Here is a 24,453-nt window from a genome sequence, read left to right as displayed (position 1 = left end):
TACGAGAGGCAGGCAAATTTACAAAATTAAAACAAGAAACAAATTAAGTGGACATCGGAGGAGCTTCCTAATATGGTGATGTCTTCGTCAAACGAAGAATATCAAGTCTGACGCAGAGCTGGCAATATTTCTCCACAACAGGTAGCCTAGGCTAAACTTCATCTGCATCGCTAACTTCAGCTAAATATGTTACGTTGGTTAGAGAGGTATTTTTTGTTTTCACTGTTTCCGTAATGTGTAGGTAGCTGGGTCATGGTTGGAGAAACGTTAAAGCAGCTGCAGGTCAACTAACGTTAGCTGAGTCTTCATTACATCTGGCAACCCAGAAGAGGCTCGCGTCTGGTAGTCTTGAGAACGTTCACCAGTGTTTTGATTTTGGCCTACAGAACGTTCGGTAACAATCCTACAAATTGCACCTTTAATGCAGAGGAAGTAGATTGGGGCCCAAATAGAATGTTCAAGCATTGTTTTTGTTTTTATTGTTGAAAGGGTCTATAAGGCTCAAGAGATGTGGCTCAAAAGACTGACTGGACTGGATTTGTTGGCATATTTGTCTATCTTTTCCGTTGGTCCGTGCGTTTTGCTGAGTCTGAACATTTTTGGGCAGGGACCTCCTGGAACAGATGGTGTTCCCGGGTTGCCGGGACGACCTGGAAGGACTGGACCACCTGGTTCGGCTGGACAGAGGGTAAAACACTGACCTACATACAGAAGCACCTGTCTGCGCAGTCAATGTGTTCACACCTTTGTCATGGATTTATTTATTTACAAACTTTTGGCTCATTACATTGACACACTGAATCAGACTTCTATTCCACCAAATTGCATTGAGCATCTAGCTACTTGTAAAATTGCTGAGTGGTCGAAACGTTGTGTATCATCATCCACCATTAAACTGGGAGCTTTAGATACAGTGTGCGGATATCTCTTCTTGTGTTCTACGTAGTATTCCCAATATCCAGCACCTGTAAAATTTATATAGATGTGTGTACACCTCTACACTTCAGAGTGAAATTCATGTCTGTATTTCTCTGTCTGTTTCAGGGTCCAGCTGGAGCCCCCGGGGACATTGTGAGGACTCATCCTGTTCACTATAGTGTCCCCATTTCAATTCACTCACACACACTCACGTATTATGTTACACATCCCCATTTAAATGAATGAGATGCCCGCACTCTGCTATTACTCCCATATGTTTAGTGTGATATGTTACTGTACACATGCCCATTTACCATGCACACAGAGCTCTGATTGCAGGTTAATTATGCATGGCCTACACACTTCATCTAGCAGTGCATTAAGTCAAGACACTGTGCCATAATTAGCCATTAATTATTTCACTCACTCGTTCATTCAGTTAACACTAATGTGTGTGTGTGTGTGTGTGTGTGTGTGTGTGTGTGTGTGTGTGTGTGTGTCTGTGTGTGTGTGTGTGTGTGTGTGTGTGTTCACCTCGTAGGGACCTCCTGGTATAGGAGGACAGAAGGGCCAGAGAGGAGAAAGGGTGAGTTCAGCCAGCTGTATCATTATTCATGCCTACACGTGTTGTGTATTCAATTACATGGCGGAGGTGATGGATGCCCTGTGCTTGACCCGTGTGTCCACATCGCTCGTTTGTTTGGAATTGTCATGTGACTTAACGGCTTGATGTTACAGGGCGGTGTCATTTTTTTTTCCACAGGGAGAGCCGGGATACGTGGTCGGGAACATGGACGTGGTGCCCGGACGTAAAGGAGAACCTGGATCCTCTGCAAGTAGCTTATACTTCCTATAGACGTACCGTACTGTATAGATGAATGAATAAGATATACGTGAACACTCCAAATGTTCTCTGACTCACCTTTTGACATAGAATACAGATTCTGAGCTGTCCAGACAGCAGTTGTGATGAAATTGAAAGGATATTTGGAGAAATACCTAGGTTTCAGCTTCTTGCCAGAGTATGAACTCTGATTTCTTACCAACTAGTAGTGTTAGTTTTAAACGTACTACGCCATGTAATTGATGTTCTCAATTAAAGTATCTCAGTTGTGATAATAATGTATAATTACATTTATTCATTTAGCAGACACTGTTGTCCAAAGTGACTTACATTATCAACTATATTACAAGGGATTACATTGTAACGGTGGCAACCCCAGATAGTGTTTTGTTCAGGCGCCAGGCAGGCCTTTAATCCTGTCACTAACTTAAATAAAACCACTGTCAGCTATTTTAAATAATAATGAAAAAAATGAATACTCAAGTGTTGGTTTAAGAGTTAAAATAAGCTATTTTATTCGAGCATCATACTTATTGTCTACTGTTTACCTGTTTGGGTCTGGTGAAACATTGCCTTCTGTCTCTCACAGGGTCCCCAGGGTCCTCCAGGGGTACCGGGGGTGTCAGGGCCTCCAGGCCTCCCCGGCCAGCCCGGTCCTCCCGGGACTCCAGGAGCTTCAGTCAAAGTAAGGGAGAGATATCAGTGTATCAGCACTGTGCATCTAATGTGCAGATCTGAGCTGCCATGTCTGGGACGTGTGTTCATATGCTTTCTTTGTGGCTGTTTCAGGGGGATGCAGGAGTGGCAGGTCTTAAGGTAATACTGTATATAGTGCTGTTGTTCTCTTTATCTTTATAACCTGATTCACCTGATTGATTAATTACCCACTATGTGGATACTGTTTTTTAGAATTGATTTAGATTAAGTTTTATTTAGTATAATTTGTATTTTAGTATATTTAGTATATTCTTTATCTTCTACAGTCCGTATTGCTTAGTTGTGTTTTTTATATTATATACTTTTAATTACTTTTTCTGCTGTTAGTGAATGTGTGTGTGTATGTTGTCTGTATGCTACTGTGACCTTGAATTTCCCCTAGGGATCAATAAAGTATCTATCTGAATACGGATGTATCTGTTTTGCCTTTATAAAAACTCTCACGTGTAATTAAGACACTTTGTGTCCTTGTCAGGGACTGCGGGGGAAAGCTGGTCCTAAAGGAGACCAGGGAGAGCCTGGTTCTAAAGTAAGCAGTCTTATTAGGACACTCTAGCATTAAACCTTACATCACCGGGATAGCACTGTGCTTAACCTGCTACCCAGATGTATGGAATGTAACATACTGAGGAAATGGTGCTTTTGCTCAAAGAAATGTATGGATAATATCAGAATTTCAATTGATTGTTTACATTTAGCATTTTCTTCTTATATCCTTTCCATTTTGCTTCCCACTAAGGGTCAGACTGGTCTACCTGGTCCGATTGGTGTTGCTGGAATCCCGGGACTTTCTGGACAAAAAGGAGAAAAGGTGATCCATGCAGTAACCACACTGAGTTAGCCATGAAATAGCATCAGTGAGGGATCATGATAATGGATGGTCATGGTTTTCCTATAGGGAGAAGAGGGCATTGGGACTCAGGGTGTGCAGGGACCAAAGGGAACTCAAGGGGAGAAGGTAGGTGCAGTACACCTTATTGCAGTGAGGTATCCATGCTTTTTTCAATTATTATTATTATTTTTCAATAATTGGATAGAGCTACAGTAATAAAAATGAACCCAATTGAAATTCCGAGCACTTCCACTTCTGAAATGATGAACCATGTCTTCTCTTAGGGAGAAATTGGTCGATCTGGTCCTGTAGGAGCAAAGGTAAGTCGATTGTAGATGGCTTACAGGCTGTGCTTCTGTTCAGAAAGTGCTTGTTGTGTTCGCGTGCTCACTGCCCTATCTGTCATGCTATTCCAAGGGTGAGCCCGGAAATCAGGGGGTCCAGGGAATCGTTGGTCCCCGGGTATGTTTTAACTATTGAAATTATTTTTCTTTATAAAATACTCACTTTCTACCCTTTAGGTTAAACATCTAATTGTTTGCTATTAAAGTCATCTATTACGATTTGGATGGAGAACTAATATGCCGGTAATAGCTTAATAATGTTTCTATTGTAGATATTTGAGTTCATCTTGCTCCTCTCCTAGTTCCTAGTTCCTAGTGTCTTTAGAGTCATGTGTGATTTTCCCTCCACAAACAGGGGAAGAGGGGCCTGAAAGGAGACCAGGGGGAGAAGGTGAGATAATCCCACGTGCCTCGGCATAATCCCATATCTGCTCACACCCTTTCCTTTCAGCACACATGCAATTTCTATAGGCATTCAAAGGCCTGTATGTGTGTAGAAATCAACCATAAAAGAGACGAATCCATTTCTTTCCATGCCATTTGATGGTGCTGGTCTGTCCACCGTGGGTGTGGAGAGATGGTTATAATTAGCCACAGATCCATACCCTCCAGCTCCGGGCCTTCTGTTGTTCTGCGCAGTTCTGGTCTCTCCAGTGTGGCTGTCCGCTGTCTGCATCATTAGTGCGCTACGAAGGGAATTGATGGGAAGCAGAGGATGCGTCAGAGAACAGTGGGAATTGATTGGCTGGCGGAGCCAGGCCCTTTGGAGTAAAGATAACTCTGAGTTGTGGGAGAGAGAGAAGAAGAAAAAAGAATAAAGATTAAATGTCTTGTGAAGAAGAGATGTTTTTTTCCCCCACAGCAGAGCAAAGTAGTGCGGGTCACCAGTGACCAGTGTTATGTTTTCTGGGCTTGAGTGCCTCTCAACACAAATTCCCCATTTAGTTGTGTACAATAGCCAGCGGTGTGCATTGTTATCAGAATTGAAGGACAGTGACTCATCAAAAGTGCTTAGCAGAAGCCACATCTGCATATGAAATACTCCAGTAGACAGATAATTATTGAAAAAAAAAGCTCAGCGTACAGTACAAATGAATCAGTAGTTTTGATAAGACTAGAGAAATGCAAACAGAACTCTTCTCTAGTGATGGCAGAGCATAGTGATTGGATAGTATTATGGTCTGGTATAGTATTGCTTACAGTTTGCAGGCATCTTATTGCACTGAGCACTGTGTCTTATTGAGATGAGTCTGCTTGTTTACCATGCCCATGAGGGGTTTCTCTGAACACCATGTTTTGTCTCTCCAGGGTGCACGAGGGGAGATCGGGCCTACTGGACCTCACGGCATTCAGGTTAGTAGCAATTCATGTCACAGACATAACCCAGTCTACCGCACCCCACAACAAAATGGCCAGTGATCTCCATTCAGCTTAACAAAGTATACATCGAAGAACTACGTTTCATCTTTATTTCTCTCTCTCTCTATCTCTCTCTCTCTCTCTCTCTCTCATCTCATCTCATCTCATCTCACATGCACCCTTCCACTCATACACTCACACAAGCACTTACTCATATTCACACACTTATTTCAGTAGCCCTTCAACTTTCTGTCTTGCTTTTCATAGATGTGTGATTAAACCTGTGGGTTATTAATATGGACAGTGGGTGGGTGCGTCCCTGGGGAAATTAAGGCCTGTGATTAGTGCAGAGGAGGCCGCCTCTGCCCCTCACCACCGACCAGCCATGGATTTTAGCCTCAGATGGTTGAGGCTAATACCTGCCTCTCTGGATCCTCATTAATTAAACTGTGTTTTTTTTAACACTCTTTTTAAACCTCCTCTCAAAGTGAAAAAAAAAAAAAACACTCACCTAGACGGACTCTAAGCCTGAATGCATTAGAATGAATCTAAAGTTTAAAGTCCACTATTCACTTGGTGTTAGGATTATAAAGATGTAATGGCTGTCTGATGTGATGTTAAGTACCCGCTGTAGATTACTCTTAGGTTTCCCACTGCGTGTGCGATCATTTAAAAAGGCTTCATGAGGGGTTGGAGAAAGAGTGTGTCTTGGTTAGTTAGTGTGATCATTAACACTGTCATGACCCACTGAGTTCTGAAATAAGGTGTCAGAGGTGGACTAAGAGGCATTGATTGGGTGCTTGACTGGGTGCTTAGAATGAACAAACTGCAGATAAATTAAGCTGATGCAGATCTCAGGTGTGAATGAAACAAACTAAACATCTGGAGTGGTGATCACGTCTTTGATTAACTGAAATAAAATATCCTGTAATTTCTCCATGCAGATATAAGCCCATCATTTACTATCCTTATGCAATGAAGTATTAGTGAATGATCATTCTATTCTATGTTATATTTATATTTTTGCTCATATATTGTGAAATAATGTCTGTCCTCATGTAGGGCTTGCAAGGACTTGTTGGACCTAAAGGTGATGAGGTAAGGTGGAGTGGTTTTTGTAGATGCTACAAATGCTTGGTCAATAATGACTACAGAGGTAGGTAGAGGTAGGTTTGCATCTGGCTATATTTGGTCTTGCTGGCTATGTTGTTCTGCATGTCTTATTTAAGATGCCATTGTTTCCTTTTAAAGGGACAACAAGGAGCCCCAGGCGACCCAGCTAAAGGGGTAAGACATAAAATGAGGGTTATTTTTGGACAGTGTGATACAGTTAAATTGCTTTTTATTGACATTATGTCTACATTCATGTCATCCTTAAACAGGTTCTTGGACCCCCTGGGAAAAAGGGAGTACGGGTAAGGTATTCAATGTCACTACTCCTGTAACTTTCTGTGTAGAGTGAAATTCACTTGTAGGAGAGTGTAATCAATTGTAAAATTCACTCTTTCGCTTAATTATATGCACACAACCACATGTTTTCTTTGTGAACAATGGAAAGCAACATCTGGCATGTATTTGGAAGCAATTGGAGTCTACTGTGGAATTAGCCCTGTGGATTGTACTAAGAACAACATGTATGTGTTATAATCACAGTCTTCCTGTATGTCATGCACTTCAGTGCTTCCGTTGTGATGTGATGTGATGGTGTCATGGTGTTAAATGCATGTCCTGTGTGCTCTGACAGGGGGACCTTGGACCTGTAGGGCCTGCTGGACCACAGGGCATAAAGGGAGAGCAAGGTGACAAAGGAGTGAAGGTGCGTAGGTATTTCACTAGATTAGCTTTTCAGACGTCTGACCACTCTAATAGTACCACAATACAACAATGAACAGAGTCTGGATAGCCACAGGTTTTCGTTGATTGGTCAGTCCATTGCGTCATGTCAGACATGGACTAATACTATGATGTGTTCTGGAGTTTGTTGTTGGTCTTTACTGAGTATCGTTTTGCTTGTGGGTCTCTGCAGGGTGGCCCTGGCTTTGGTATCCCAGGACAGCCTGGTCCGAAAGGGGACACTGGAGAGAGGGTATATGCTGTTGGACTCTGGAGGGAGCGGGGCTTTTTTTCTCAGATACTGATAAAATGATGATGAGAACCTCTTTGCCCTAAATAAATAATGTTCTTATGCACCATTGGTTTTCTCAGGGTAATGTTGGACTGTCAGGGAAACCAGGAATCAAGGTAAGTGAGTCTACGTTCCTCATGGTTCTACACTCTTGGTTTTTGTTGTAGCCGTGTGGTTGTTACTACCTCCTGAGAGGAAGCCTGACCTTTCTGTCCCAGGGCAATGATGGCTCTAAGGGGGAGAAAGGCACCATTGGATTCCCGGGCAACCCAGGAGCCCCTGGACTAAGAGGTAAAGATGTAAGTAAGATCCGAAGGGGCTGCTACTGTGGTACTCCTCCCTGCCTGGGTGAGAGAGAAGAAATAATCAAGTAAATATGAGACAAGCTGAAGGGCGCTATGGCTTGTCTACATAAATTCTGTTTCTTTGACATTTTAGGGTGAATCAGGACCTAAAGGGGATATGGGACTTAAGGTAAGTTGAATTATAGACCTGGATGGACACACACACGGAGACACACACGGAGACACACACATACACACACATACACACACACACACACACACACACACACACTAACTGAACACTAGGACTAACTAAACTCACATATCGTCTCTTTGTTACATGCATGCACTCTTTCAGATACACAAGCACAAATACACAGGATGTCTTCACATGAAAGTGAACATTTAAACAACAAACTTTTATAATGTCATGAAATTAAAATGTTTACATTTGGCAATAGGGATGGTAAAGAAAAGAATCACCTGGGGTTTGTTTCCCTGGGAACAATGCCAAATAATGAACCTGTTATTAAAAGGAGATTTTAAATATATATATATATCAGAGCAAATGATCTTTATCCTCTAATCTCTTTAAACTCCCCCAACCTGTTGCAGCACCCACACACTATAGAAGAATGAGTGAGCCCTATCTCTGCTCTGCTTGGTTTACTTCCAACAACGTGTGTAACCTCTCCAGTGTGTTGTGTGAGTGAGCAGAGCTGGCCTAATTATCTTGATGTGATTGTGTCTGACCGATGCCTCGTCCTGCAGGGTGACCTAGGGGTTCCGGGCGAGCCGGGAGAAAGGGGCATCAGGGTAAGGAGATCCTCCTCTACTCTAGGAAATGTTCTCACAGAGTGTGGATGTGTACACTATAGGAATGAGCAGACAGAGCGCGCAGGGCTTCTGAAACAAACAAGGCTCCAGACAGGATAATGTGAGCATCCCAGACAACCCAGTCAGGCTCCAAGCCACACTCCCTACTGCTGTTTAGCTTTGCTTTGCTGTGTACTTTGTTACCTTAGTCTAGTTGGTCTGGAAAGATGCCAAAATACTCAGGGCCTCAAATGAATCCCAGAACAGATGTTCACCCATGTTTGGGAAGAATACAGACAGATAGATAGATAGATAGATAGATAGATACTTTATTGATCCCCAGGGGAAATTCAAGGTCTCAGCAGCATACAGACAACACAAACACATTCTTTAACAGCAGAAAGAGTAATTAAAGTATATAATATAAAAACACAACTAAGCAATAAGGACAGTAGAAGATAAAGAATATGCTAAATATACTAAAATACAAATTATACTAACACTTAATCTAAATCAATTCTAAAAACAGTATCCACATGGTGGTGATTAATCAATCAGAGGCGCTTGCAATGACTGAGGGAGGGACTGAGCCTGTGATTCTCTGTGCATAGTAAGGTATGGTAAGGTGCTCTAAGGTGCTCTGTGTGAATGAGTGTCATGGTGGTAGTGCAATGGTGATAGTGGTCATGGTGATAGTGCAAATGAGTAAGTCCAACAGTGCAACAATGCAGAAATAAAGTAAAGTAAAGTCTATATATCTATATATTTAACTATTTAAAGAAAATGTATAAGAGTGGCCACAGTTCGGCTGTGGCATGGAGGGGGGGGTTATGCAGTATGCTCGTCATGCAATAGCATTAATTATGCTACAGGGATGTTGTTTGTGATCATCATTGGCTGTGTTACATGAGCAGAGTCACTTTGTCCACTCTGTCCTTTGTCCACTCTTGTCCTCCATTGCTGTGAGGACAGGCGGTAGTTCAAGCATGAGCTCATCCTGATATCCATCCGATAACCCTGCTGCTCTGTTCCTGTTCTCCTGTTCTCATGTTCTCCTGTTCTCCGGTTCTCATGTTCTCCTGTTCTCGTTTTCTCCTGTTCTCCGGTTCTCCTGTTCTCATGTTCTCCGGTTCTCCTGTTCTCTTGTTCTCATCTCCTTTGATGTAGGGCCCACTAGGTCTGCCCGGGCGGCCAGGAGATCCGGGAGAGAAGGGCGAGTTGGGGAAGATCGGCCTGCCGGTGAGAAATGAATATCTGGCCTTAACACAACCCCCTTCACCACAGCACACACACTGTGCATCGATTCAAGGACACTCACTCTGTGCCTACACAAATTAATGAAGTGAATGTAGTCTAGCTGCACAGCAAGCGCAGCTGCATGGATCATCCATCACTTTCCCATCATACTGCTGCGAATGTGTAAGTTTGTGGTCATTGAGTATTGATGTGTTTCAGGGCCCAGAGGGACCCAAAGGTGAACGAGGAGAGCCGGTACGCTTCATTCTCTCTACTTTTAACCTGCAGCAATCCCATAGACGTTATATATCTATAATAGTTTTCACCCTTCATATTTCCAGTAGTTTTATTAGTTATAATGAAAACAATAAGTGAGTCATTCAGAGCTTAAAGATTGACTTAATATGCGATACAGGATTAGAAATAGATATGAAGGGTGGTTTATTTAACTTGCAAGTGGGAGTATATCATGTTTGATTTTATTCTTTATTGGTGTTTCGTCTGTCACGCTCCACAGGGGAAGCCGGGACCACCTGGAATAACTCATGTGAGTTAAGTAGATGAACTACTTTGCATGTGGTAACATGTTGATATGACAGGATGAAAGTGTTAACATGTTGATATGACAGGATGCAAGTGTTAACATGTTGATATGACAGGATGAAAGTGTTGATAATGTTTTTTACACCGCAGTTGACCTCATCTAATGACAACGTCCTGGCCAGAGTTATCAAGGTGACACCAGTAATGCATCAAGAATTACAGAATTACAGCATTGCATTGTCATGCATGATATCTAATCTCTCTCTCTCTCTCTCTCTCTCTCTCTCTCTCTCTCTCTCTCTCTCTCTCTCTCTCTCTCTCTCTCTCTCTATCTCTATCTATTTGGGTGTGTTTTAACAGGGAGAGCCTGGAGATCCAGGTCTACCGGGCCCGAGGGGTCATCTTGGACCAATGGCAAGTGTCTGTCTCTGCCTCTCTATTCTGTTTAATTGACTCTCTGGCCTGTTCTGTGTGCCATTCACACCCTCTCTCTCTCTCTGTCAATCTCCTCACCAGCATTTGCTCCCTCTTTCATCATCTGTTTCTCCATCTCCACAGGGTCCTGAAGGAAAGCCTGGACCCCCTGGCAAATCACTGGTACGTGTGTGGTGTCCCATTGATAGGATTAATGTTGAATGTGATAACATTCGTTGGGGCTTGAGATCCAATATCAGGTCCATGGTGGCCTTTAAAATGCAAGTGTGCCCTCTTCACAGGGCGGGTCCGGCACTGGGAGTGATGGACTGGATGGGCTACCAGGCACACCAGGATCCAAGGTGCAGTCTTTTTAGCACACGCACACACACATACAGCACACACACACACACACACACACACACACACACACACACATACACGCATGCACGCTCACATGCACAGATGGAACTAAAACTATGTAAATGAATGTTATTGACGAAGAGTGTTAGGATCTTGATGTTTTTTGCTCCAGGTGCTGCATGAATATGTGAATAAGAAGGCAAAAAGCCTGAGCTAGTTTGGCTCTATTAAAAATTCCACTGCCAACCTGACTTTTTTGATATACCCCCCCCCTCAGGGCGAAGCAGGGGAGAAAGGAGAGCCTGGACCGGTGAGCTCACTCGCTCGCATGCTCACACCTCCATATCAAGACTCACATCTACCCTACCGCATGTCATTACACTGATGATTCATACTACACTCTCCCTTCCTTATGTGTGTGTGTGTGTGTGTGTGTGTGTGTGTGTGTGTGTGTGTGTGTGTGTGTGTGTGTGCGCGTGTGTGTGTGTGTGTGTAGCGAAGCAAATGAGTTAACGGAGTTAGTTTGCTGCTTTGCAGGAGGTGTGCGTCTCGGCCAGGAAGAATCAGTCATGGTTAGCACAATATGGGATGATTGCTCTCTCTCTCTCATTACTCATATCTGGAGGGGAGGCTCTTTCATGACGCATCCCCGGCGCTTTTGCAAAAGACAGCTGATTGAAGCACAGCCATTTTTAGTCATTAAAGAGTACAGTAGCTGACCTTAGCTGTCAAAATACTGCTGTACTGGCTGCCATAGTACGTATACGTATGTGCAATTAAATGTGTGCTTTGTGAATGTCGATGGCTGTGTATGTGTGTCTGTTCGTCGGTGTATGCCTACATGTATGTATAGTGTGTTTGTACACTGTTCAGTGTGTGTGGGAGGGTTTGTGGCGGGGTGGGAGTGCGAGTGTGGTCACCCTTACGTTTGATATGTGTTTGTGTGAGCAGAAGGGAGACAAAGGTGAAGCCGGCCGAGTCGGAATAGCTGGGATGCCCGGGCTTCCTGGGACTCCTGTGAGTGTGAAAGCTTTATTGTTTCTTCACCTTCAAATACCAGGAACAAACATGGACCAGGACACTTAATAAGTGTAAATATAACGAGGTGTAAATGTAAAGCTTAGTCATTATCTACCCTGCAATTACATTCTTTCTTGTAACATCTACCTTCAATATTCAATCAGTCTTCCTTCAGTCAGTTACTGATGCATCCTTTTCTCTTGTGCTGTTTTTCCCTCTCTCTCTTCATGTCCTACCAATGCAGGGTAGACCAGGCATCGACGGCAAGCGAGGCATTGCAGGGAAAGATGTGAGTTCTCCACTGCATGTACCTTATGCTTCGTTTGGTGCATTTGATTTTCTGATCCTATCAGATCCTTTCCCAACAGTCACTCTCCCCATCCTTTTCTCCAGGGTGAACAGGGAGCCAGAGGGGATGATGGGAAGAAGGTATGTAGTGGCAGCTTGGAGATATGTTGGCGAGCATGCTAGCTGATCTTGTCACACTCATATTGCCTATTGTGTACATTGCATGTTAATATGTAGTATAATGCAGAGTTATGATGCATCTGCATTGGTATCTGTAACTAAGTAGTGTTCGGTTACTAGTGCATGAAGGAATACTACTGTTTCACTTTTTATGTGTTTGTAGGGTGACAAGGGTGAGCCTGGTGCAGAGGTAAGATGTTTAAAGGCATCCTATGCAAGTTTTTTACCTTAAAGGTACAGTCAGTGATCATACGTGATTCAAGCCCATAAAATGTTTTGTCACATTCGGCAATCATTTCCTAACGATCTGCTAGCTGCCCATTCTGTGAGTACACTGTAAAAAAGCCGGTCTCCGTAGGCAGCCCAGGCTCCGAAAACTTGAAATAAACAAAGCGGGGGCAGCCTGTCCCCCAAACAAAAACAAAACCCATTGTAGAGTTTCTCTGAGAATACTGAATGGAGGGGTGAGCTACCTCTCTTGTGTGTTTGGTTTGGTCCTTGGTTAAAATGTAATGTATGTTGTTTTGGACAAAGGCTACGAAACGATAAACACAAACACAAACATAAACATAAACAAATGTGATCTTTCATATAACAGCTTTGAAGTCATTTGATGGTAAACAAACTTGTAATAGGGAGAATAGCACACCTTTCGCAGCCATAGCCTGCCTATCTATGGAGAACCAGCCTTGCAACTTCGCTCTCCCCCAACCCAGAGAATCACAAATTGCTGTACGCCAATTGTGCAATAGCCTATTATTTGTATGAAATCGTATAATATTTCCTTGTTCACCGACACACCTGTTCGGAGATTATCTTTACCGGTTGGTAAACAAATCCACATGCACTGTGTCCAGAGGAAAGGAATGAGTGGTATTTACAACAGTTGTGTAAAATAGAATTACTCTGTCACTGTTAGGTCCAGGAGCAAAAAAACAACAAAAAAAAACAGAATTGCATTGGATACCTTTAACATGAGTATACTGTTAGCGTGTCCCAGCCTTTGCTCACGTTAACACCGTTGTGCTGTGGCTGCACTGCTCAGGGTCCAGTGGGACACAAAGGGGACACGGGGCCTCCAGGACCTCCAGGCCCGCCGGTTGTCATCAAGGTGTCAGAAGAGGTAAGGCCCTCTCCCATCACATCCTCTGCCCTTAAACACACGCAAATGTATCAAGAAGTCTTTGTGGCCAGACTGATTGTGTGTGTGTTGTCAGTCTTCTCTCTGAGATACGTGTAGTGATCTCTGTAATAGTAAATATGCACTATGCCATATAACAGCTATATAATGTCACTTAACATCCACCCTCTATCATTACTGAAGGTTGAGTTTGAATGGCTTTGCTGATTGTTTTGTATGTATTGGTTGATGATTGCTTTTGGATGTCTTCTCCAGGGTGCCTCTGTAGATGATATAAGGAAGGCTTTCCCCATGCCCATGGGTCCTCCTGGGGTGATGGTGAGTTGGCCTACAGCATAGATAGAGCATACTCTCATATACCAATCAATCATTAGCAGTGAGGCACTGCATAGCATGTAGTTTGCCACTTACAAACTGTAATTTCAGTTAGGCCTTGACCTTATGTGTCCATGTGGTGTTAAGAGATGAAGTGGTTTCATTTGAATGCTGCTGACCCGCAGTGGTCCGTGAAGGGTTACTGTAACCATGTGCTCACCGTGCAAATGCTGTTCTCTCTGACTCTGATTTTCTCCTTCTCTTTTGCTTCCTCTCTTCTCCTCTTATCGTTCTCCCTTGTTTTCTTTCCCTTGTATGTAGGGTCCCCCAGGTATGAAGGTGAGAGAGTCATTTGTTCTTTCATTAGATGTGGAGTAAAGTCTGATTCTAAGTCTTATTCTAAGACCTAATGCATGTCCGCTGTGCTTACAGGGCGATCGAGGTGACGAGGGCCATAAGGGTGAAAAGGTGAGTGTCACATCCTCAAGGTGTCGCTGTGCAATGGCAGAATTGAGCATGTGTTTATATTAACAAAAAGCTTCAGTAATACACATTGATACAAAAGAATGATAATTTCTGTTTGTGATGTTCTGATGACCTTATATGTCTTAACACAGGGAAGTGCTGGAGAACCTGGGAAAACACTTGAAATGCGGGTATTTTGGGATTACCAGAACAAAACAAATATGTATATCTCCCCTGTGGGTTTAATGAAGTCAGAACTGACTGTGCTTCTTTTGAATACTTTCCAAGGACATTGAAGTTCTCTTTGAATCCTATGGCATCCGGGTAAGATTCAGATTTAGTCACCATTTTACTACCATTCCATCATATAACCAAGATAACCTATAGAGTACAAATTGTTACATTCAAAATGTTAGTGCTCACCTACAAAAACTCCATTTCCCAGCTGCCCCTGCTGAAGGCATTGATTGACAGATTGCTGCAGGATGGGATGGAGGAGCTACTGCACGAGTTCAGCCCTAACAGGAGGGCCAAGGGTGACAGGAAGGAGCCCAGCTCTAACATCATCACAGAGTACACGGTAACAGGGCCAGCTGTGACAACAACAACAACAACAGCAACAATACTTGAGTCAAACATGCAGCAACATTCAACATATTTTCTCAATATCAGCATCAGTTAACACAATTTAAGAACAATGGCAGATGACCAAAGTGCTGGTTTCCTGTACATGGGTTGAGCCTAGTTACACTACAAGATAACTTCAATCAGAATCTCCATTGAAACTGTAGTTATAATTAATAACTAAATAACTAGGCTATTAACTAATAACTTGAATAACTAAAAGCTTTTTACTCACAGTATATTTTGGGCATGTTGCTGCAAAGCACAGGCCCATCTTGCTTGGTCATTTCCCGCCACATCTGGCCACAGGCCACAACCCAGCCTGTTAGAAAAAAATGGAAAAAGGTTAACTGTGTGTGGACATAAATAAGCAGTTTATGGCCTATCTATGCTATTCCCATAAAAGTTCAACTGCGGGCATAAGTTAGCAGTTTGAGGTCTGAGCTATTTGCCTTCTTACTTGCTGGTTCACCAGGCTCAGTCTCCTCCATGTTTGCCCTCTCACTGACTGGTCCCTCCTTGTTCTCTGATGACCTCTGCTCCTCCATCAGGTTGTCAAGGGCCCATTCAGCCGGGCAATGGTAGCTGGAACCAGAACCGGCTGTGACGACAACAACAACAACATTTGAGTCAAACAGGCAGCGACATTCAACATTGACACATTTGATCAATATCAACGTCAGTGTCAATTTACGCAATTTAAGGATATTTTAACAAAATGTCAGATGACCAAAGTGCCATTTCCTGTTTATGGACTGAGCTTAGTCCTGCACTACAAGACAACTTCAATGAAGATTTCCATTGAAAAAATAACTAATAATGAAATAACTAAAAACATTACAGTACATTACTTACCGTATATGATTGGCATGTTGCTCATTTCCCGCCACATTTGGCCATTGGCCACAACCCAGCCTGTTAGAAATGGTTTGAAAAAGGTTAACTGTGGACAATAAGCAGTTAATGGTCAATTCTTTGCCCATAAAAGCTAAACTGCGGACATAAGTGTGTAGTTTGAGGTTTATGCTATTTGCCTTCTTACTTGCTGGTTCAGCAAGCTGAAGATCTGGTTCACCAGACTGAAGATCCTCCTCAGCCAGCGTATCCTCCATATTCGCCTTCTCACTGGCTGGTTCAGTAGGCCGAATATCCTCGCCAGCCTGAGTGTCCTCCATGTTTAGGCCATCAATGCTGTTTTGTCCCCTCCCACTCTGGAGCACCCAGTGTGGCTTACGCCTCACCTGAAAAGCCCGTAGAGAAGACTGCAGTCTTTCCTTGAGTTCTCCAGGAGCTCCATCTTCCTGCACCCTTTTCTCAGCAGTGTCCACGTTAGCCTTTTTAACGTTAGCTGAGTGGTTTCTCTTGGTCGACCTGGTGTTCAGCCCAGATGACAGATGTTTCTTCAGGTCTCTCTCTTTCTCCGACTTGATCTTGGCCATTGTGGAGTTGCGACAGATCCTATAATTCTTGGTCCTCTGTCATGTTCTCCTTGGTCTGAGCCGGTCTCGGATGGTGTTGAAGATGGCTCTCATGGCTTCCATGAAGCAGCCACGTTCTCTTCTCAGCTGTCCTTTTACCTCCATCTTCAAATAGGCTTCTATTTGGTCTAAAGATGTTTAGAATAGACTCCTCTTTAGTCCTTTTGTAGTAATGCATGAGGAAACACTGATTTAACAATATCAAACAATTATGAAGTGCAGAATTGCCAGCAGAAAGCTCTCTCTCAGTGTTATCTCTGGTGCAACCAGGTCAAACTGATACAGTGTTCTTCCTCAGTGTTCTACTTTGCGCTAGTTAGAACGTCCAGAAGATTCCAAATGGTGATGTCGGCAGAGTTCTAGAATGCTAGTTGTAATGATTTAAATCCACACATTCATGATTTCAAGATTTCTTTTAGTCAAATACAGTACAAGTCAATTTATTTTTTATAGCACATTTAACGCAACAGGGTTGACCCAAAGTGCTTTACAAATAATAAAATAACAATAATAACAACAATAATAAAATGATAATACAATACAAAATGTCTTCATATAAGAGATAAAACAATAATAATCATAATAATTTGTTATTATTACTATTTGCTTAATGCAGTTGAAATTCTGATTGTTTTTTTTGTTTTTTTTAAAATAAAGCTGATTCTCTTTTATCAACCAGAGTGCAGTGAAGTATGACGTCTCTGGTGATGTGCTGTCTGAGGACGAAGAGGAAGTGAGGCCCCTACAGACTCCAGACATGGCCGTAAGTCTTGCCTGACTTTATTTATCAGCTTGTATAACTCTGCACAACTCTGCACTGCAGATATCATGTAGCTGTTTGAGCTTGTTGTTGTCAATTAAAAGCAGGTTGATGTTTTTATTGGTCTCTTTGCCTCAAAGGATCCTTTAAATGGGACAAAGGAGGGTGCTACATCATGGGGTGCTGTAACGCCCAATGGAGAAGTTGGCCACGATGGAGACGAGGTAATCATAGAAAAAGACCTTACAAAAATAACACAACACTGGCAAAGCAGAACACTTACAAAACTAACACAACACTGACAAAACAGACCTTACAGAAATGACACAACACTGACAAAACAGAGCATCAACTCTTCAGAAAGTGTTAGATATTAGTTCCTCCCAGATTAGCAAATTCACTCTCAAATCTAACATTATCTACAGTAAGACTAGTGATCTTACCAGCTAAGAGATGCTATTACACAGCAGCACAACATGTACTCGATAAGCTAGCTAGCATTCTAGCTGGTTGATATGTATTGATGATATACTGTGCCTGTAATGCGTGGTGGAGCATTGTAAAAGCTGTTCTTCCATTTTCACAAGAAATTGCACCCAGACCACAAAACTCTACAATTAATATTCTGATCATTTTCACAAGAAATTGCACCCAGACCACAAAACTCTACAATTAATATTCTGATCATTTTCACAAGAAATTGCACCCAGACCACAAAACTCTACAATTAATATTCTGATCATTTTCACAAGAAATTGCACCCAGACCACAAAACTCTACAATTAATATTCTGATCAGCTAGTGGGAACAACCACTCACAGATTCCCAGGAATCTGGAGTATTATCGTAGAATTGTATTGGGCTAGAGAGGGTTCAAGTGAAGGAATTTCCACTGGTCTTGACAGAGTGATCCCGAGCCCCCTGAAGGCGAGCTGCAGCACATCTTGAGCAGCCAGGAGGACTCCCCGAGGAAGAGCTCCGGAGAGAGGAAGCGAGGCAGGGAGCGAGGAAAGGTCTGATTCCACACAAGTTCCCAGTAGAAATGCATGGACATGCTGCCAATAATAAACATGGAGATAGGAGATAAACATTCAGACCCTTATCCATAGAAAAGTGGTAGGCTATGTCCCATGTGCATAGAATGAAAACCAGCTGTTATATCACAAGCTCTAAATGTAAAATGATATGGTGCATGTGTTTAAGGTAACATTTTATTGGGAGGTAAGCATTACAGTGTATGCTTATTTCGATATTTCAAACTTTTGTATCCTACACAATTAGGAAGGTAACTGGAGATCACTTTACCTGTTAATAGTGTAATATTGTTGAAATGTGATACTAATAAAAACTTTAAAACCTGGAATTTCTAACTAGGGAAAAGGAATCAAAGGACGACATAAGCGGCAAAGGAAACGTTTGGTAAAAGATTACACTGAATGTGAATCCTACATTACTTTTGAATATCCTATAACAACTACTTTTAACCCCCAAACTACATGTCTAACTTATCTAACTTTCTCTCAGAAAATATTCTAATAATTACATAATTTAAACTAACATAACCTTGTATTAGCCTAATATCCTGTGTTAACTGGAAAAAAACTATGGATATAGTAGTCTCTTAATTTTTTTCTAAAATTACTTCTAAACTTAATAATTTACAAAATCACAGTTTAAGTCAGATTTCTATCAGTTAAATGTCTTTTCACTTCAGTAATGCTGCAAGTAATTCCATTAATTAACTACTAAATTAAATCGTCTTTGATACAATTTTCTGTAATCACTCAAGTTCACCTTTAACACTTTCTCTCGGCATGTGTAAGTTGGCAAATGTGCTTTTTATTTAAAGGGGATGGCAGGGCTTGTGTAAAGTTTTGCTGTGTAACATAACATTGCATTTCATAACTTTAATGTTAACAATTCACACAAATATACAGTACCCCAGAGATGTCATTACTAGATATTTTTTGTGTATATCGACCCTGGTCAATGCCCTCATTTTACTGAATTGTGCTCTCTAAAATTTGAAAAAGATGAGCGCACGATTCAATAAAACAAGTGCATGTATTCTAGATAATCTTTCTAGTAAATCTTGCATATCTTCTCCATATAAAATGCACAGTCTGATTCCAATTTAAAATATTTTAGGAAGACCAAGATGAGCATATGGAAGAGGATGAAGGTGAAGAATATACCGATGAATATGAGGTAAACAATTCTATACGATTAATGTACAGATTAGTAGACAGTGCACCCTGAAAAAAATATACAGTGCGCTTTATGAGCTTTCTTTTACATTGGGCCATGCTGTTAAGAGTGTTAAAGTCATCCTTGTACTTGTAATAGCCTGCTACATAAAAAGCGCCTGGCATAATTAGCGCCCTTCAGTGGCTGACCCGACACAAGGTCCAAAGAATCTCGCCTACACACGACACATGCATCGGTCTCCGTGTCACATCACAGAGACAAGCTGGCCGACACCCACACGCACACACCCACCTCCAGACAAGCCCTGATGAGGAATGACATTCCGGAGCCTTGCTTGCAAATTAGTCTTTAAGTGAACTATATTCAAAAACATGAACAGAAACAGAATTAGAAACAATGTCATTGTGTGGATTTGTAACATCCATTGAGCATTCTGTTCATTCATACGCTTATGTTGAACCTAGTGAAGTGGCCTTGACAGTATAGTGCAGTATATGCATGCAGGCTGTTTAATGTATTATTATATTACACATACCCATCACCACACAAGCGTCAATGTCTTTCTTTAACTGTTGTTATAACTGGTGTTTCTCTGTGTTTATAGGATGAACTGGTCACAGAGTCACCCCAACTGTCTCCACACAGCACAGTGAGTGGGGTGAGTCTCTCAGAAGCAGCAGGTCATGCTTCACTTAAAATAAAAAAGTGTGTCGTCTCAGTTCCATCATGGGTAGATTAAAAATAGTTTGGAAGTGAGGTTAAGTGTGCTTGCTTTGCAAATGTCACTCTACACTGCCTCTACTGCATCCTGTTGTGAATATGGGTAGTGGCACAATACGTCATGGACAGGATGTTAGCTTTTTAAGTGGCACACTCAACTTCTCTTGCTGATTGAGCCTGTCCTGAACCTGGAGAAGCTATTTATTTCTTCTTTCATCTACATTTACCAGGTCCGCTATAGCACAGAGTCCACCTACACAGAAGAAAATGAAGTAGGAATATACATTGTTTCTTTATATGTATGTATATATATATATATATATATATATATATATATATATATATCTACATAATGTATCTCTTTATTCATGAAATTCCATGATTGATTGATTGATTGATGGATGCTGCGTCACTCAGGGGGTGTTACCTACAGTTGTTCCAGTGACAAAACATCAAGACCTCTTGGTAAGCCTGTGTGTGTGTTTGTGTGTGAGTGCATGTGTGTGTGTGTGTGACTAGAGAACACCTAAAGATTTGTTTAAACATCCATTATAAACCAGGTAACCTCAGTAACTACAGATGGAGCTTCCACAGAGCGTTCACATGAAGGGTCAGATCAGGTACGTCTCTTATTCACCTCTTCACTTTACACCTGCAGAGTGTTCACCCTCACTGTTGACTAAGTATATGTACTCTTTTGATCCTGTGAGGGAAATTTGGTCTCTGCATTTATACCAATCCGTGAATTAGTGAAACACACTGCACACAGTGAACACACAGTGAGGTGAAGCACACACTAATCCCGGCACAGTGAGCTGCCTGCAACAACAGCGGCGCTCGGGGAGCAGTGAGGGGTTAGGTGCCTTGCTCAAGGGCACTTCAGCCGTGCCTACTGGTCGGGGTTCGAACCGGCTACCCTCAGGTTACAAGTCCGACGCGCTAACCAGTAGGCCACGGCTGCCCCTATGTCACTGGCCACTATGTCATTGTAAACCTGTATTTATTCTTATTTCCAACTTCACAGGATGGCCAATCTTCTGAATCCATTAAAGAGGTAAGATCCTTAAACTGTCAAATCATATTATGGTTTACAACACCTTACTTTATCTGCAACTTTGAAAATAGACCACACTGTGCGTACACAAACAAACTTTTGTGATGCAGTGCGTTGAATGATTTCATCTTGTGGGGTATGTCATATGTTTTTATATATTGCCACAGGATCAGGGTGAGATCACCCCATCACCATCGCCATCAGTCAACACGACAGAAGCTTCACAAGAGGAGGTAAGAATACTGCTCTCCACTCGACTCTCCCCACCTGCATCCTGTCACGAGACGTGCATGCTGTCAGCTTTCCATCAAGGCTAATCTTCAGCTTGCATGGACTGACAAGTGCTTGGCAGTCGCACACAGGCAACAACGCATATGAAATATTTATGACTGCAGTTGATTCACCTATGCTTTGCCTACACAATGCATCCGCCAAGCACTTGCAACTGGCTTGCAGTATTTCTTTAACTAACTTCTTTGAGTTTCACCAGTGTAAACAGTAAAATAGTCTGTTCATAATCAAAATACTAATTGCAATTTAATTACTAATTGCGATTGCGGATTTTGAAACCGTGAAGCTTGGAGATAAGCAATATTATAAACAATTATAAACATTTTTTTAACAAACTATAAACTAGTCTGCATTTTCCTTTTAAAAACATGGAGACATGAATGATATGGAAGTCATTCTAGCATGCCTAGAGCATGGACATTAAAATTGCCTTTAGAGTTGAATATATATGTGGGCATGTAGAATATGTTCCAACAATAACCCACCATGTTTATTTGTGACATAAGCTCAAGGTAGACTTTAATTTTCTTTTCTAACTTTCAACACAGGAGCACTCCTAAACTCTGTAAGATTGACTATCAGGACACGGTTGTGCTCAAGATTGTGCTCAAACACCTCCAAGAGACCAAGTTTCTTTTAGTAGAAGGAAGGAAAGAAGGATGAGAGAGTGTTTGTGTGTGTGTGTGTGTGTGTGTGTGTGGGCTGTGCTGGGCGTTCAACAGGCCTGTCTGGCTGCACAGAGGTGTGTGTGTGTGTGTGTGTGTGTGCATGCCTGTGTGTGTCAGTGTGTGTGTGTGTGTGTGTGTGTGTGTGTGTGTGTGTGTGTGTGTGTGTGTGTGCATGTACTGTATGCCTGTGTGTGTCAGTGTGTGTGTGTGTGTGTGTGTGTGTGTGTGTGTGTGTGTGTGTGTGTGTGTGTGTGCGCGCCTGCCTGTGTGTGTATGTGGGTGCACCTGTGTGTGTGTGTGTGTGTGTGTGTGTGTGTGCCTGCCTGTGTGTGTATGTGGGTGCACCTGTGTGTGTGTGTGTGTGTGTGTGTGTGTGTGTGTGTGTGTGTGTGTTTGTGCCTGCCTGTGTGTGTATGTGGGTGCACCTGTGTGTGTGTGTGTGTGTGTGTGTGTGTGTGGGTGGGGGTGGGTGGGTGTATACCTTAAAGTGTTGAATATTGGAGGTGATCTGACTGTACCATCCTGATTTCTTCATCCCCCAGTGATGATGTCATCACCAAAACTCTGTGCCCACCGATTAAAGCAGTCATTAAAAAATAGAAACCTGATTGGATTGCATTTAAAGGAATGGGTCTTTATCGTCACCTATGTCCATATCGATATGCTACATTTCCTAGATCAATCCGACCTCATAAACTTGATAAACATTCGATAACATCATTTATTTATAGTATACATACTATACTTTACTATTTATAGTATACATACTATACTTACAGTAATGATGAATTTGTTTCCCTAGGGAAAAAATTCATGAGCAAGCAATAAAACAACAATTCAAATTTGTCTGACCATAGATTGCCTTGATAAATCCCTCAGTTATACAAGCAAATATTTTTCAACTTTGCCTTATTTATTAAGACTGAATGATTGTATTTTGTCATTGTCATGATTTTCTCTACATAAATGTTGTAACTGTGCATAATAGCATTTATTCAAATTTCTTTGGTTTCATTTCTTGTATTCATGTATTGCTACCTATTTTCACTGGTGAAATTCAGTTCTCCTCTGTATTTTAACCCCATTGTGCATGAAATTGAGTAAATATGTTCAAACCTCCTTCTAAACCAAGTGTTTGCGTGTCTTATTTATTTCCATCATCGTGCTTCCTGATGTTCTTGCACATTTGTGTTTAAAATCAGTTCTTAACATTACTGAATATTACCCAACATTAGCACACACATTACCTATGCTAACACTGATAATAGAACACTCATCTGGGCAGTGCATCAGTACCACACTTTGACTAGTACTTATAATGTAGGCACTCCTATCCTCTAGTTCTAGTACTGACAGATGCAGTGGTCATTTCTAGCTAAAGTCTCCTCTGCACTGTAGCTTAAATGTTATTGTATTGCTCTAAATCGCTTTGGATAAAAGTGTCTGCCAAATGAATTAATGTAGATGCAGATGTTAAAAAAACAGAAGTGCACTAATTTATTGTTCAAACATTTTAGGTTGTATATGGAAGTCCATACTTGAATTCAAATTCAAATAGACAGTATCAGGGCGAATATTCATTGCTTCAGTTGCCAAGGCATGAACTTGTATACACTGGTTATTAGCAGGAGGGTCCCTTGGCACCACCAAAGACCAGAGTGAGGAAGAGTGCCCCCTGGCCAGACTACATGGTAAATTACACATCATTTCCTCACCTCAATGACACAAGAATATTGCATTAAATCAAAATGCTGTAAGTCATCAATAATATAAGTTCTATTATAATATATTGTCTAGTACATTCAGTGGCAACTGAGAGACCGGAATCAATTCCAAGGATCATCACGCAAATGCACAAAACTTGTAAAAGTTGTTGGCGTTACAGTAGATTAGAGTTTACAAAACACATTTATTGGATTTATCACATGAACTGCAGCTCTTTCTCTCTTAGGCATATATGCCAGGCCCAATGGGAGGACGGAATCGCTATAAGCACAGGGAAAAAGTACACATTTATTTTTATACTACAACATCTTAAATCTCATGAAATCATTTCCGCAGCCCTTCATCCAGAATTTTTAGTGTCCGAAGTGTTGCTTCCTATTTCTTTTACTTTTTTAGTCTGACTAAATGGACCCTTAACCCTATATGTAGACATATAGATATACATATACATTAATACATATAGATATACATTAATATACATTGTCATTGAAACAAAACAAAAAAACAATGTGATTTACCATACACTTCCACATACATTGATGCTAGTATGAAATAAAGGCATTCCTGTCAATGTTTCGGTTAGCATACTCTTTTAATATGCATGGTACAGTTATAAATGAATACAGTATGTTGTGACTGTGCTGAGACGCTGTTTCTCTTTTTTATTTCATCAAGTCACAATCTGGAGCAAATGGGAGAAAACGTTTAAACGTGAGTTTGA

At 41.6% G+C, this 24,453-nt stretch overlaps 1 protein-coding gene and 1 long non-coding RNA gene across 4 annotated transcripts in view; one reads left to right on the top strand and one right to left on the bottom strand.

Moving 5' to 3' along the window:
- col7a1l (collagen type VII alpha 1-like) overlaps positions 1-24,453 on the top strand; it is a 61,021-nt gene that overhangs the window by 32,413 nt on the left and 4,155 nt on the right. Inside the window, exons 30-84 of one of the 3 annotated variants that reach the window (XM_042079562.1) lie at positions 608-688; positions 1,045-1,071; positions 1,460-1,504; positions 1,682-1,750; positions 2,352-2,447; positions 2,552-2,578; positions 2,955-3,008; positions 3,219-3,290; positions 3,378-3,437; positions 3,596-3,631; positions 3,729-3,773; positions 4,011-4,046; positions 4,964-5,008; positions 6,077-6,112; positions 6,266-6,301; positions 6,397-6,429; positions 6,759-6,830; positions 7,041-7,100; positions 7,220-7,255; positions 7,358-7,438; positions 7,578-7,613; positions 8,195-8,239; positions 9,407-9,478; positions 9,695-9,730; positions 9,993-10,022; positions 10,169-10,210; positions 10,379-10,432; positions 10,577-10,615; positions 10,735-10,794; positions 11,073-11,105; positions 11,747-11,812; positions 12,060-12,104; positions 12,209-12,244; positions 12,447-12,473; positions 13,329-13,406; positions 13,680-13,742; positions 14,061-14,078; positions 14,172-14,207; positions 14,357-14,395; positions 14,493-14,528; positions 14,650-14,784; positions 16,986-17,069; positions 17,207-17,290; positions 17,972-18,079; positions 18,441-18,485; positions 19,215-19,274; positions 19,879-19,932; positions 20,225-20,266; positions 20,412-20,459; positions 20,555-20,614; positions 21,019-21,048; positions 21,216-21,281; positions 23,633-23,698; positions 23,959-24,012; positions 24,408-24,443. In XM_042079562.1, coding sequence (XP_041935496.1) covers positions 608-688; positions 1,045-1,071; positions 1,460-1,504; positions 1,682-1,750; positions 2,352-2,447; positions 2,552-2,578; positions 2,955-3,008; positions 3,219-3,290; positions 3,378-3,437; positions 3,596-3,631; positions 3,729-3,773; positions 4,011-4,046; positions 4,964-5,008; positions 6,077-6,112; positions 6,266-6,301; positions 6,397-6,429; positions 6,759-6,830; positions 7,041-7,100; positions 7,220-7,255; positions 7,358-7,438; positions 7,578-7,613; positions 8,195-8,239; positions 9,407-9,478; positions 9,695-9,730; positions 9,993-10,022; positions 10,169-10,210; positions 10,379-10,432; positions 10,577-10,615; positions 10,735-10,794; positions 11,073-11,105; positions 11,747-11,812; positions 12,060-12,104; positions 12,209-12,244; positions 12,447-12,473; positions 13,329-13,406; positions 13,680-13,742; positions 14,061-14,078; positions 14,172-14,207; positions 14,357-14,395; positions 14,493-14,528; positions 14,650-14,784; positions 16,986-17,069; positions 17,207-17,290; positions 17,972-18,079; positions 18,441-18,485; positions 19,215-19,274; positions 19,879-19,932; positions 20,225-20,266; positions 20,412-20,459; positions 20,555-20,614; positions 21,019-21,048; positions 21,216-21,281; positions 23,633-23,698; positions 23,959-24,012; positions 24,408-24,443 — 2,910 coding nt within the window. Of the gene's footprint in view, positions 1-607; positions 689-1,044; positions 1,072-1,459; positions 1,505-1,681; positions 1,751-2,351; positions 2,448-2,551; positions 2,579-2,954; positions 3,009-3,218; positions 3,291-3,377; positions 3,438-3,595; positions 3,632-3,728; positions 3,774-4,010; positions 4,047-4,963; positions 5,009-6,076; positions 6,113-6,265; positions 6,302-6,396; positions 6,430-6,758; positions 6,831-7,040; positions 7,101-7,219; positions 7,256-7,357; positions 7,439-7,577; positions 7,614-8,194; positions 8,240-9,406; positions 9,479-9,694; positions 9,731-9,992; positions 10,023-10,168; positions 10,211-10,378; positions 10,433-10,576; positions 10,616-10,734; positions 10,795-11,072; positions 11,106-11,746; positions 11,813-12,059; positions 12,105-12,208; positions 12,245-12,446; positions 12,474-13,328; positions 13,407-13,679; positions 13,743-14,060; positions 14,079-14,171; positions 14,208-14,356; positions 14,396-14,492; positions 14,529-14,649; positions 14,785-16,985; positions 17,070-17,206; positions 17,291-17,971; positions 18,080-18,440; positions 18,505-19,214; positions 19,277-19,878; positions 19,933-20,224; positions 20,267-20,411; positions 20,460-20,554; positions 20,615-21,018; positions 21,049-21,215; positions 21,282-21,887; positions 22,159-23,632; positions 23,699-23,958; positions 24,013-24,407; positions 24,444-24,453 lie in introns of those variants that run through there. The other 2 variants (XM_042079563.1, XM_042079564.1) reach the window with 2 other exon arrangements.
- On the bottom strand, positions 8,991-11,802 carry LOC121697820. Its single transcript, XR_006026558.1, has 3 exons — positions 11,722-11,802; positions 10,532-10,801; positions 8,991-9,472 (listed from the first exon to the last, which is right to left on the bottom strand). It is a non-coding gene; the product is annotated as an uncharacterized LOC121697820 (long non-coding RNA).

This window comes from Alosa sapidissima, chromosome 22 (assembly GCF_018492685.1).
Source record: "Alosa sapidissima isolate fAloSap1 chromosome 22, fAloSap1.pri, whole genome shotgun sequence".
Taxonomy (NCBI): domain Eukaryota; kingdom Metazoa; phylum Chordata; class Actinopteri; order Clupeiformes; family Clupeidae; genus Alosa; species Alosa sapidissima.
The sequence above is the reverse complement of the archived record's forward strand: the minus strand, read 5'-3'. Positions and strand labels throughout refer to the sequence as shown.